This window comes from Gopherus evgoodei, chromosome 3 (assembly GCF_007399415.2).
Source record: "Gopherus evgoodei ecotype Sinaloan lineage chromosome 3, rGopEvg1_v1.p, whole genome shotgun sequence".
NCBI lineage: Eukaryota > Metazoa > Chordata > Testudines > Testudinidae > Gopherus > Gopherus evgoodei.
In genome coordinates this window covers 115,151,100-115,165,089 of record NC_044324.1, presented here as the reverse complement: position 1 = coordinate 115,165,089, position 13,990 = coordinate 115,151,100, and the positions used below count along the sequence as shown (strand labels likewise).

At 43.3% G+C, this 13,990-nt stretch overlaps 1 protein-coding gene across 2 annotated transcripts in view; it reads left to right on the top strand.

The window, feature by feature from the left end:
- Positions 1-12,094, top strand: part of IL20RA (interleukin 20 receptor subunit alpha) — a 32,186-nt gene extending 20,092 nt beyond the window's left edge. For both annotated transcript variants that reach the window (XM_030556404.1, XM_030556403.1), the window contains exons 3-7: positions 1,909-2,087; positions 2,888-3,063; positions 5,879-6,023; positions 6,877-7,016; positions 9,409-12,094. In XM_030556404.1, the coding sequence (XP_030412264.1) occupies positions 1,909-2,087; positions 2,888-3,063; positions 5,879-6,023; positions 6,877-7,016; positions 9,409-10,350 (1,582 nt within the window). In that variant the 3' untranslated portion in view covers positions 10,351-12,094. The remainder of the gene's footprint in view (positions 1-1,908; positions 2,088-2,887; positions 3,064-5,878; positions 6,024-6,876; positions 7,017-9,408) is intronic.
- The last annotated feature ends 1,896 nt before the right edge of the window (positions 12,095-13,990 follow it).

Here is a 13,990-nt window from a genome sequence, read left to right as displayed (position 1 = left end):
TCAATATATGTGAGAGCAGAATCAGGCCTTTATCTGTGAAGGATAATATCTGACTCAAAATGACTAAGAATGTGTCTTAGGGCCACAGTCTGGTTACGCTTACCCACATTAAGAAGCACCATTACCACTTGTGTAGTAAGATACTATTCAATGTGAATGATGGTGGAAGAATTTGGCCCTTGAATAGTATTGATGATGGACAATGCTTCTGTCTTACCCCCCTGCTACTAGGTGACTTTACCCCTTCCTTACTGTAATAACTTTGTCATAACATGAAGCCAAATTCAGACCACCTGCAAGTTGCTGTACTTAAGCCTTTTGCTAAAGGCCTCCAGGAGTTGTTCTAGCAACCAGGCATAGGAGAATCCATGCCATGCCCCTTTTCCTTTGGCCTGGCTTTCTGTGCTAGCTGGAGGGATAGCATAGGCTTCTTGTCCTAGAGTCATTAAGGTGTTTAGGTGTTGTGATGCTCACCAGGCTACAGCCATTCTCTCTCTCCCTCCTCCCCCTCCCCCAGCCCAATGGCTCTTTAAATATGATTCCAAAGTGGAAGAGCTTCAACAGGAGAGACTGACAGAGATCCCTATCAGAATATGCCAGAACTTAGTGGTTAGAGAGATGGGAGACCCACGTTCAATCCTTTCTCTCCCTCTGCTTGAGGCGTGGAATTGAACCTGGGAAATAGGCGCAGAGTTTATAATCTGCTGGGGGGTGCTCCCCCTGGCTCTGCCTCCACTCCACCCCTTCCTCCGATGCCCCGCTCCTTCCCTGCTTCTTCCCACCCCTGCTCCGCCCCACCCCACCTCTTCCTACCTCTTCCCTGCCCAGTTCTGCCCCATCTGCCGAGTATTCTTCTCCTCGCTCCTCCCCCTCTCCCTTCCCAGCACCTCCTGACACCACAAAACAGCTGACGCTGGGAGGGAGGAGTAGGCGCTGGGAGGGAGGGGGCAGCACAGATCAACGGGGTCTGCCGGTGAGCAGGAGGTGCTGGGGGGGAGGGAGAGGCGTTTATAGGGCGGCTGCCAGTGGGTCCTAAGCACCCACCTTTTTTTTTCCTGTGGGTGCTCTAGCCCCAAAGCACCCACAAAGTCAGCGTCTATGAACTTGGGTCTCCCACATTCCAGCTGGGTGTACTAACCACTGTGCTAAAAGTTGCAAGGCAGGGCACCATAAGCTCCTCCAGCAGCCAGATTTTTGAACGGGAACCGATCCAAATAGGCATCTGGATGCCTAGAGGAATGTGGTAGAGTGTGTGTGCTCAAAGGCAGAAACGTAGGCACCCAGGGAAAATGGAGGCACTGAGTCAGTTTAGGCACCTACAGGGTTTGGTGGGAATTTTGTGACTCTCAGCCTAAAACAGACTTTGGCACTTAAATCTGCCATTTAAGTTTTGCCATCTAAGTACCTTTCTGAGTCTGGGCCTTCATAGCGTCAGCATTCCCTCAGTGTGGTGAGAGCCTCAAGTGGTTGGCTGAGCCAGGTTTCGGGAAAAAATGGCCCAACCAGACTGACAAACAGGACCCAAGGAGCAGAACTTTGTAGTCATATAAACAGATTTCTTTTATGTGTATTGCATCCAAATGATAACCCCTTAAAATAGGTATTTTGTCAGGGGAGCAATAACACACCCTTAATTACATCTCCGGAGTATAGCTCGTTAAGCTAGTGTGTATGTTCACTACTGCCCTCTGGTGGATGGCAGGTAAGTTAATTGTATTGCTCTGATTTATAAAGAAGATGTAAACCCTTAGTAATTACAACCCACTACTGGGAAATCACCATCAATACAAATGGTAGCTGCCTGAGATTTGGGAGCACAAAGTTCTCTTCTTCTATGTGCAGTTTACTAGGTGACTACTATGTTTCTGGTCATGGTTCTTGTTCAGCGCTCTCTTCTTTCTCATGCAGATACGGCATAGGTAAATGGATTAAAAAGTCAGAATGCAAGAACATCAGTAGAACATGGTGTGACCTCTCCAATGAAACATATAACCACGAGGACCAATACTATGCAAGTGTAAAAGCGTTTTTCAGTGGCAACTGTTCCAGATGGACAGAAACTGCACGGTTCAATCCTCTCACTGATAGTAAGGAAAGACAATAAAGTTAAGGGTTCATAGCTATGATTACATCATGAAATATTTATTAACATTTCATGCTCACCCTCAAGTGTAAAGGAAGAAACTTTTATTTCCTAGCATGTCAAAACTGTTTTTGCCATTGGCAAAACTAGTTAGAGTGTATCTGATAATAAATTTGAGTTTCTATGCCAATTGCATATTAAGTATGTTTGGAAATATATCTACTGTGTGCTGAATAATAGGTGGCCAGTGTTTGAAGATATGGTAATACTTCACTCTACTTGAAAAGCTGGCAACAGTCCATGTATGGTTTGGAGAACACATTAAGAAGAAAAAGTGTTCTGCAGTCCATAATAATACTTTTCCATTATAGCTCCTACTAACCAGGCAGTGCCCATAACAATAATGTATAGTGCCGTGTCTCTCATCTGCGCCAGACAGACAGAGTGCTCTCCAGAAATTCCCAGTAACTTAGCTCATTTTAGTAAGCTAAAATCTTATGCACATTGACATAAGTCAAGTCGTAAATTTCAAGGCTTTTTAGTCTGCTAGACACAAGGATTCCTAACCCAAACTCCCAATCCGGTAGTATCTACACTGTTGATATTAAGGCTTAGTTGCTTATCCAAATAATGCATTTCTAACAATATAAAAGGAATTATTCTAAGTTACAGTTAAGTCCCAAAAATCTATAATGAAACTTAATATCATCCACAGTTTAGGAAATTTTAATATCATAGTAGTCATATCAAATTTACCTTTGCTCTCTGAAATTACTTTATGTATGTATAAACTTATCTTTCCAGCTAAAATTGATCCACCAGCAGTTACTGTGTCTTCCACTGAAAAATCTATATCAATAGTTCTGACTGCTCCTGAGAAATGGAAAAGGACCCCGGAAGAGGAATCTATATCTTTGTATCAAGTCTACTCTGGCCTGCAATATAATGTGTCTGTACTCAACAAAAAAACAAAGAAAAGGGTAAGCTTGAAAAGGCCATAGAACAGTACATATTAAATCTTTTCACGTTTATGGAACTTGCACTGTAAGTAATGAGATGGCCGGTTTACTTCATTTGGTTAGAAGGCTTTTCTTTCACCCTCTCCCCTGGTTCTAGTCGCACAGACTGAAAGCGGAAGACCAGAAGTCCGAAGTGCAGGCAATGAGACGTTTATGGAGTTAGTTCCAAGCAAACATATCCATAGCTCTACACGCCGGCAGAGTCCGTTTCCCAGTGTTCCATTCCCAGCTCTGACGCCGCAGAATCTTGCCTATGTTCCAGTTCCCCATTCCCACCTCTTCCTTCTTAGGAGGCCCCACTATACCTGCAAGGCATGCTCACAGTCACACCCCTTTCATACCCCATGGGAGGGGTAAGGAGTGAGGTTGTGCTAAGGTCAGGGACACGCATTTCTTTGGCCTTTTAGTGTTTTATACCTTCCCCCTCAATCCCCGCTTGCCCCTCCCGACTGGTTGCTTGATCTTGCCTTGAGAGAAGAGCCAGGCAGCCTTCCAGTGTACGTTCATGTATTACACTCCCACCATATCCTGTAATGCTTTAACTGCTCTATCCCTTTTTTCTTCTCATTGTACCAAAAGCCCCATCTGGTTTTGGGAAATGCAATACATGGTGTCTTTGTTCTTCACACATAGTAGTATAAGATATAAGAATATCAAGAAGTCAAACCCAAAATTCTGTCTCAGGCTGACAAACAGGCTTATATGCTAAGACATTTATTGAAATATAATTCTGTACATGCCTGTAAAGGCATGGCACCCATCTCTCACTGATGCCCCTTTCTGGCCAGGTGCATCTTCTTTTTTTTAAAGCAGTCCTGGTATCAGGCCGTACCCCCAGGTCTTCCTCCTCAGAGACCATTGTTTTGCCCTCAATCTGTTCTGGTCCTAACTCTCCACCTGGGCCTCCTGACAGTTCACTTCCTTCTGGGGGCTTACTGCTGTCCAGATGTAGGCCTTTTGCCCACCACTACTCCAGGTCCCAACCCAGAGACTCTAAGAATAGCAGCTGTGCACTACCATGTCCCCTTAGCAAAACTGCCTTCAGTTCCTTGGGCCACTTCCCTGCAGCCCCACCCTTCACTGATGCCTTACCTTTAGCTCAGGGCTCTTCTAAGCTCAGGCCTAGCGGCCAGCCAGGAGCTCTCCAGTCCATACTACCACTGAGCTGTCTGTTGTCCTGCAGTTTCCTTTAACCAGCCAGGAGCACCATCTGCACTCCTCTAACTCCAGCAGGGAACTGTCTGTCTTTGCTGCTACAGCTCCTTTTATAGGGCCCTCCTGAGCCCTGATTGGCTGCTTTCTCTGCAGCCACTCTAGCCTGCTTGGAGGACGTCTCCACTGCTCTTTTCCTGGGACAAGTGTGGCGGGACCCTGAAGCCTCCCTCTGGGTCTAGTCCACCCAGTCACAATGCCACACATCTAGTTATCACTTGTGTGATAAACAACATCCTGTGACCACCACATCTGAACACCGCCCACCATCCATCTCACCCGATTCAATCAAATATTCTAAATCATGGAGCAGCTTCAAGCAGGCACATAAAAAAAACAGTGACTTGCTATAAAAATATTTCTACCACCCCCCTCACACACACACACGCACACACTCTCTCTCTCTCTCTCTCTCCCTCTCTTCCAAATTACAATGCTATGAAGTGCAGGATAAGCAAATTTAGGCACTGGCCAGGTCCAGTTTCTCACAGTTTTGCAGGGCTCAAAACAGGTGCATTATATCATTGGAGAGGGGAGGTGCCCAACTTTCAAAGGGGACATCACTAGGTGCAAGCCCTGCAAAGTGCCTAAATATTGGCCAATGACGCTATAACAATTTTATATATAGGAAAGTTATTTTTATATCTCTTTTGCGGCTGTTTTAAATGTAATTGCTATTTTTAATTTGCCTCCAAGATCAGGCACCTAGTTTAACAAGCAGAGTTTAACAAACTCTTATCCTAATTTTAAAAAAGTATTGTAAAACTTGAACATGTGTCTTAAGCAGTCTTCCTGTAACGTGGCACGTAGAGAATAAAAGGTGTAGGGTGAATGTTCTATTAATACTTATTTGAGCTGTCCTGAATAATTCACTTGTCGATTCACCATTCATGACTACGGTTACCAATCTACACCCATGACTGTTTATACTTACCTATCAGCTGCTCCATATTAACATCATGCTGTTTCTTTAAAATGCCTAAAAGCTGCAATTATTCCACAGATGAACTATGAAGAGACATTCTTAGCAGCCTTTTTTCCTCTGACGTCACAGTTTGCTTTTTGACCAAAGTGGGACTCCACCAGTGCTGTTCAATAATGGTCCAGCTTTCCAAACTCACAGAGAAGTGAGAGGGCTCATTAACTCTGGTAGAAGCAGGGTTGGCCTCAATGAGTTTACCTAAAATGAAAACTAAATGTAACTTTATTGGACCTTGTTAGGATGCCCTACAGAAAGACCAGAGGGATGTTTCTTGTGTATCACAATATCCATCTGAGTATATGCTAGTAGTTTTCTCTCCTTTCTGTAAAGGGGGAATTGGTCAGTAACGTTACGCAATATTACATTAAATAGAAGGTAAAATGCTCAGATGAGGTAATGTAATAACTAATTCTGTTTTCATTAGTGTTCAGAAACATGGAAATAATGTAGGCTTCATGGTCAAGCTCACGATAATGGTTAAAATGTTGCTCTTTCCAAGTTGTTTTTGTTTGTTTTAATAAAATCCATCATCTGTGTTTTAGGGTAGGCTCTGAATAAAAGTTACCATCTTCTTTTTTCTAGTGGGTCTTCTCTATTAAAAACAAGACACTGGTTGTGCCCCGGTTGGAATCCAATACAGTTTACTGTGTCAATGTACAGACATACGTTACAACACCACTTTTGCTCAGTGGATTTTCCAAAGAACATTGCATTGCTACTCTGAAAGGTATGTACAAATCTGCAACATGTGAAGAGAATGAAACTTAGATCAGAGTTTGAGATTATCACAGTTATATGTCTTGTTAAAACAGGGGAAATTCTAGAATAGGTGCAGGTAAGAACTGCCTAGGATGCCAAATGATAGGGGCAGTTCTGATTTTGGAAAGTTTCCCCTTCTCTCTTCCCCCACCAGCTTTTGAGCCATTGTACTGATGAAGAATATCCCAAAATGTTTTTCCCTGGCTGCAGAACACACGGGGTCCTACTGACTGGGGCTCATATGACATGACTTCATCTGTGAGCAGGCTGTTCCTCAGGGCATAAAGCTCATCACCTTCTATTCTCTTTCCCCCGGTAGCCCTATGGTCTTTGTTGCAGTTTAATGCATTCCGGAATCCGTTTGTATGTGTGCACGCTCTTTCTCTTTCTCTCTCCCTCCTTACCCACCCAGTCTTCAAATCCAGAGAATACGGGAGTATGCCTATACCAATACCAGCAGGAAACACAGCAGACTGTTCAGCTCCGCTGCATGAAGCTGGGGTCTTTGGGTAAAACAATCCTTTCTTGGAAGAAAACGGGTTCTGTATCCAAGAGAAATCAGGATTAAAACTGTTCTTTCAGTAGGCATTTTTCTCACAGTGAGGGTGAGTTAGGTTAGCTAGTTCCACCGGCAAAGACAAGTGGAATTATCAAAATTTGGTCTCTGGATCAAATGTCACCCTTTTCATCCAGATGCCAAAAATCCCTGAATGCAGCACACTCACATCCTCCATCTAGACAGCAGTGTGACAGGTGCCTGGGACAACTCATGATATGAAGAAGTAAACTACATAATGTAATAACTTCTGTTTTATTAACAGATCCAACCGTAGAGCAGACTGTAACAATCGTATTTGGATGTATTCTGCCCATCATTTTAACAGGCCTCATTATCTCTATGGCAGGCTATTATGTGCACAGGTATACTCATGTCAGTAAGCAAAAGCATCCAACTAACCTGGTAAGTGTTCCTCATTACTTGCTAAGGCCCCAGTCCTGCCATTTACTCTGCACCTATGCAGAGCCCCATTGAATTCACTAAACCTCCATGTGGGCGTTAGAGCCTGCCTGCATGCCATGTATTGCAGGATCAGTGCCATAATTCCCACTCATGACTGTCTGGCAGTCTTTTCTAAAAAGATGCCCAAAGTTACTGAACGTCAAAATGGAACTATTCTCTTAGTCTTGGAAAGGGTCATTGCTATAAGCAAGAACTAAGATGCACTGAGGCAAATGCCATTAGTAAGCTGGCAAGATTTCTATATTTACCCAGGGAGATCTATGGAGAGGATTCAATGAGCAAAAATGATTAATTGGATTAATTCATCACCAAATAGAGGAGAGAATTAAAAATGCAAAAAGTCAAGACCAAATTGAATAGTGATGCTGACTTGGACTATTACTAGATATTACTCCAGTTCACTGTTTAATTATGTTTCTGGAGGATTTAGCATGTCTGCACTAGGCACATTACTTAACTTTCAGTTTTAGTATATTTTCAAATACAGTACAATCTGAGTTAGCTCTGCTTTTGTATATTATTCTACTAGCATCCAACTGTACTACTAATTAGATAGCCCAAAGATGTATGTAAAAACATTTACAAGGTTTTCTCTTTCATTTTATTATGTTAACAATTTTTTAAAGAAAATATCTTTAAAAGAATAGGGTGGGGTGTGGGAGATTTCATTTCTAATCCCTAAAAGAAGAACTTTATCTCCTAGATATTATACAGCAAGTTGCACAAACACTGATGCACCATCATAAAAAATACCTTACTCAGAGTATGTCTGCACTAGAAATGCTGTGGCAGCACAGCTGCAGTTGTACTGTAGTGTAGACATGTACTACTGCGACAGGGGGGTTCTTGCATTGCTGTAGTAAACCTACCTCTTCGAGAGATGGTAACTAGGTCAACAGAAGAATTCTTCCATCAACTAGCGGTGTCTTCACAGGGTTTAGGTTGTCTTTACATCTCCCAGGGTGGGAAATTAAGCCTAAGCCACATAGTTAAACCAACCTACCTTTGTTAACTCACTCTCCGTGGCAGAGCATGGAGGGTTTGAAGGAGGTAGAGAGAATGATGGGATTAAGCCTACAGCACCATGGCAGGGTTGGTGCTGTAGGTGCAGCATCTTACAAGAGTTCTTGCAGGGATTGTGCCTCAAGAGGGTGCAATACTTTCAAAAACCATGGGGCAGTGCAACCATTGTGCTGTTTTTGGACCACCACTGGGCTACTCCCTCCCTCTTATATGGAGTCAGCTTCATCTGGGAAGACCAGAATGGCATTGTCACTAGCATAGAGCAGCCTTTGCACTCAGGGGAGTTCAGAGTTGCTGCTGTGGCCAGACCACATGAAGGTACATCTTCTCCAACCTCCACCTCTCGACGTTAAAATCATGAATTAAGTAACAAGTGAAAATTAGTCCATATCCCAACCACCATTTTGCCACATCTGCAAACTCCTCCCTGACTGGGAGTCTCCAGCCATGGCGAGGTGGAATAACCAAGATGTTTCAAGTCAGAACTGAAGAGCATTAGGAGAACTTTCTGGTACAGCTTTCGTGCTACACTACACCTTTCTCAGATTAGTGGTATTAGTCTCTCATTTTACTGAGCATTAAAGTGCTACACTTTTACAATAAAAAAGGCAGCTTCATGGTTTCTGGTTTTTGGGGTCCCCCCCCCGGGTGTATTTTATTTACAGTGGCTGCACTTGCTGCATTTGAAAGAGTCTGCTGATTGGAGAGAGTTTCTTTGTACTTAAAATGAGGATTGCTGGTAGACACCAGTAATATCTCTCAAACTGGAAGAAACCTAAGTACAGCTATTATTTAACTAGTGCTTTGCAATCCTGTAATATTTTCCATCGGAAGATCTTGGATCACCTTGCAAATTCTAACAAACAAGTTATGACACACACAGCTTCTGTGAGGAGTGGGTAACAAGTGATATCCCCATTTTACAAGTGGAGGTGCATAGAGGGTGAAATAACTTGCTCCAGGGTCACAAATGCACTCTGTGGCATAGCCGAAAGTAGAAAACAAATCTCTGGACTCTCAGTCCTGTGTTTGAACCCACAACTTCCAGTGTGAAGGTAAGCCTGATTACTGAATGCACTGTGAACTTTCCCTTAAGGTGGAAGCTTTCTGAATGACCCTACCAATGGACCTGCAGATCCTCTTGTTGCTGCTTAAAGAGAGTGGGCCATTTTGCACTTCTCCCTTCCTCTCCTCCTGAACCCTGACCAGATGGGACCTAATTGTACATTTTAAAAGTAGATGCCAAATAAGTTGCAGTTAGATGGTATCGCTTGTACTTTTTTAAAATCACAATGTCTTTCTATTCCAGGTATTGCACTACACCGATAAATGTGATGAAAGGGTTTTTATCCCTTCTGAAAAAATAGTGGTTAACTTCATCACTATTAATATGATGGGTGAGTATAAGACTTCCCAGGAAACCATTAATTTAGTAGGCAGGGCCAGCCACAGTTGCAGTTCCGTTCATGATGAAAGCAGAGTTGATGATAAGCCTCTGAAAAGAGCATTGGAAGTGAAACACATGGTTGATACTTCTGAAGATGTGAAAATTTTACCTGATTCTGAGCAATATGGGATTTGCCAACATGGATTCCACTCTGTTGTGGGTCGAAGGAATGAAGGGGTTGTAGAGTATGAACTTAATGTGAGGCCTGCAGACCTTTCTCCTGTGCAAAAGCTAAAAGAATGTGGTTTGACAGAGAAGTCTTCTGCACCAAGAGAACTGCTAGATGAGCCACAGATCACTTTGAGGGATTTCGCTGACAATAAAATGGGACAGTCATACTGTCCCCAGCTTGATGTCTGTAACCTGCACATGTGTTCGGCGCAGAAACTAAAAGAACTCAATTGGAAGGAGGAGGCTGCTGCACCAGAGGAACTACTAGATGATACACAGATTGATTGGGGTACTGAAAAAATAGGACAATCTTACTGTCCCCAGTTAAGAACAATAACACAGAGCCTCCAAGATCAAACTGGGACAATGGAGGTAGAAGAGGAGGATGAACAGACCATATTAGTAGATTGGGATCCTCATACTGGAAGACTTTATATACCTACTTTGTCCAGTTTTGAGAGCGATGAACATGAAGAAGTATTTGAGCACGAAGTGTGTGATCAGCCTGCTAAAGAGGGGCTTTTGTCCAAACTCTGTAAGAGGCAGGCGTCTGATGAGCCATCAGAAGACCAAGAACCGTATCTCCTGCAATTCAAGGAGCAATGGGGATTGCATGTAAAAATGGGAGACTGAACAGGCTTCCTTCAAGATTTTAAATGTTAAATGTAAATTATTGCTTATACCTTGAAGAAGTATTTATTTCATCCAAATCATGGCTCAGTTTGGCCTAGAGGCTGGACTTGTACTGAAATTATCTAATCTCTGCTATGTTGTCATATTTTTGAAGACTTGTACTGTAAAGAGGATGCTCTATAAGGATTATTCTGGTGTCTTCCTCGTGCTATACACATTAAAACAAATTATCTGTGCTTGAAAACAATTATTTGTAGAGAATGTTAGGAAGCTTTTCTCGCTATGCACTGAATAAATCATTAAAAAATAGGAAGGAAGCAGAGAGAGAATCTGAGGCATCTTCTGCCACGAGGATTCTAAGGGCCATGACAGATTTTCATGGAAAAGTTCTTTCACATATTTTGGTAAAAATAAGTAGACTTATTTAAAGGCCCAGTCCAGCCCCCATTGAAGTCACTTGAGAGACTGTTGTAAGCTTCCTTGGGAATTGGATCAAGCTTTAATAAACTCATGACTGCCTCTACTGCAAAATCTTTACTGAGAGGTGGGGAGAAAAGACCAATTTTTTGTGGGAATGAACAACTTCTACTGTGTATGTTTTTGCAGAAACATTATCTATGGTGGTCATTAATATTATAGAAGCTCTTAGAGGCCCCAAATGAGATTGAGCCCCATTGTATTAGTGTTGTACTAGTATTAATAAAAGATAGTCCCTACACCAAAATGTTTACAATCTAAACAAAGGTGAAAAATAGAAATACTGTTTTTGCCTGACCAGCCACGCCACAGTCGCTATACCAATCTCTATCAATGCAGTAGCAGTAAAATTATGGGTGACACTTTTAACATCCTCAGGGAAAGTGCATATATTACCCATAAACATTCTAATTACCCTAAATCAATCTTATTAAAATAGGCTAGGTGCTTTTATCAAGCCTAAGTAATCAGCAACAAAATACAGACTTTCATGTGAAAGCATAGTTGCAGTGACAGGGGGTCACTGGAGTTAACTAACTGAATCGGAGCACCTTGTGCAATGTTGTAGATAAAAAAATCAATGCATTCCTCTGACAGATAAACGGGGAATATTAAACAGGAGTAAGCAGGTGCTGTTGCTTCTGCATTTAGCATTGATGAAACCATTTATGGGAATCGTGTCCAGTTCTGGCATCAACATTTCAAAATTGATACTGAAAAATTAGGGTTTAAAAAGAGGTACAAGAATGATTTCAAGGTCTGGAAAACACACCTTATAATAAAAGACCAAATCCCCTATCTGGGAATGAATATGCTTAAATTCATTCCTATTCAGGACAACACTAAAGCACATGCTGAAGTCGTACTGAATTCAAAATAAATCTTAAAATTTAAGACTCTGCTTATGTACTGTATTGAATAGGGATGTCCTGAGTAAGGCCTTGGACCTTATTGAAGAGAAGGCTAAGGAGTGACTTGATCCTGGTCCGTAAGTACCAACATCTGGAGAAGATACCATTATAATAGAGGAGCAGATGAAAGCATAACAAGACCCAGGGCATGTCTCCGCTACTTGAATGGCACAGATATGGTACTACAATTATGCCACTGTAGTGACGTAGTGTAGACACTTCCTACATTGACCAGAGAGGTTTTTCCATTGCTGTAGGTAATCCACATCTCCGAGCACCTGTAGCTAAGTTGACGGAAGAATTCTGCTATTGGCCTAGCTGTGTCTACACTGGGGGTTAGCTCAGCTGAACTACAACTCTCAGAGCTGTGAATTTTTCACATTCCTGAGCGACCTAGCTAGGTTGATCTAAATTTTAAGTATGGACCAGGGTCCAGTGGCTGGAAGTTGAAGCTAGAAATATTAAAACTTGAATTTGAGTACAATTTTTTTTAACAGCAAGTGTAATTAACAATTGGAACTGCTTACCGATGGCTGTGTAAGATCTTCCTTCACTCAAAAGACTAGAAGTTCTATTGGCATAAATCTGATTCTGGGCAGGCTGTTAATTATTCCCTCGTGAAAGTTACAGCCACTCATTCATCAAGGTCAAAGATACTACTGATACTGCGGTCCAATGGCAGCTTGAGAAAGAAATCGTTCTCCAGCATGACTCTCACAGTGACGTGCACAGTGCCAGAATCAATTCTCATTTATGTTAGTGATTTGTGCAGGTGCCAGCCTTATCAGCGGCAGCACCTAACATAAACAGACATTATCAGGATTGATTTACAATAAATGCATCAAATGGCATTAAGAAATGTTGTGTGGCAGTTGACCAAAAGCAGGTCAGCATGGTGGCAATAGCCTGGCGTAATAGCAATGCTGAAAATTACTTGTGGTTTCTTATTTCCCGTGCAAATCATGGGCCATCTCATGCCATTTTTTAAAAGCAGAATTCCCCATGGAAATAGTTCTGAATAAATATCAACACACATCAGGAAACTTAATCTTTATTAATTCTATCAGTTTAATACATTGTGGTTATTCTGAATGTTGATCCTTGTTAAATGCAGCATTTGTATATTTGATTATGGATTTTAATGCTTTCTCCTTCTACATCATGGGTGGGAAAATTATGGGACGCAGGCCAGGCCCACCAGCCGTTTTAAGCCAGCCCTCAAGCTCCTGCTGGGGAGAAGGAACTGGGGCTTGCCCAGCTCTGGAGCTCCAGCCACGGCACAGGGTCAGGGGCCGCTCCACGCAGCTCCCAGAAACAGCAGCAGGGCCCCACTACGACACTCCAGCCAGGTAGCAGGGTCAGGAGCCATTCCACGCAGCTCCCGGGAGCAGTGGCCTGACCCCCTTCTGGCTCCTATGCGTGGGGGCAGCCAGGGGGCTCAGATCTGGATACTGCCCCTGCCTCAAGCACTGCCCCCACAGCTCCTATTTGCCAGGAACCGCAGCCAATGGGAGCTGCAGGAGTGGTGCCTCTGGAGGAGGCAGCATGCAAAGCCACCTGGCCATGCCTCCGCGTAGGACCCAGAAAAGGGACATGCTGCTGTTTCCGGGCATCCTTGAGCCTTTCTCCACACCCCAACACCTTGCCCCAGCCCTGATCCCCCTCCCGCCCTCTGAACCCCTTGATCCCAGCCCGGAGCACCCTCCTGCACCCCAAATTCCTCATCCCCTGCCACCCCCCTGAGCCCTCACCTCCAGCTGGAGCCCTTCTCACTCCCCTGCCCCTGAGCCCTGTCCTGAACCCTGGACTCCTCATTTCTGCCCCCACCCCGGAGCCTGCACTCCCTCCTGACCCCAGCCCCAATTTTGTGAGCATTCATGGCCCGCCATACAATTTCTATTCCCAGATGTGGCTCTCGAGCCAAAAAGTTTGTCTACCCCTGTTCTGTAGTATCTTCCATCCAAGCATCCCCAAACACTTTACAGACATTAAACAAAGTATCATCGTGACCCCACTCTAAAGACTGAGGGAAAAAACAACTGAGGAGAGTTGGCAGTTTTTCAAAGGGACGCTATTAAGGGCCCAAAAGCAAGCTATTCCAATGGTTAGGAAAGATAGAAAATGTGGCAAAAGACCACCTTGGCTTAACCACGAGATCTTGCGTGACCTACAAAATAAAAAGGCGTCATATAAAAAATGGAAACTAGGTCAGATTACAAAGGACGAATATAGGCAAATACACAGGAATGCAG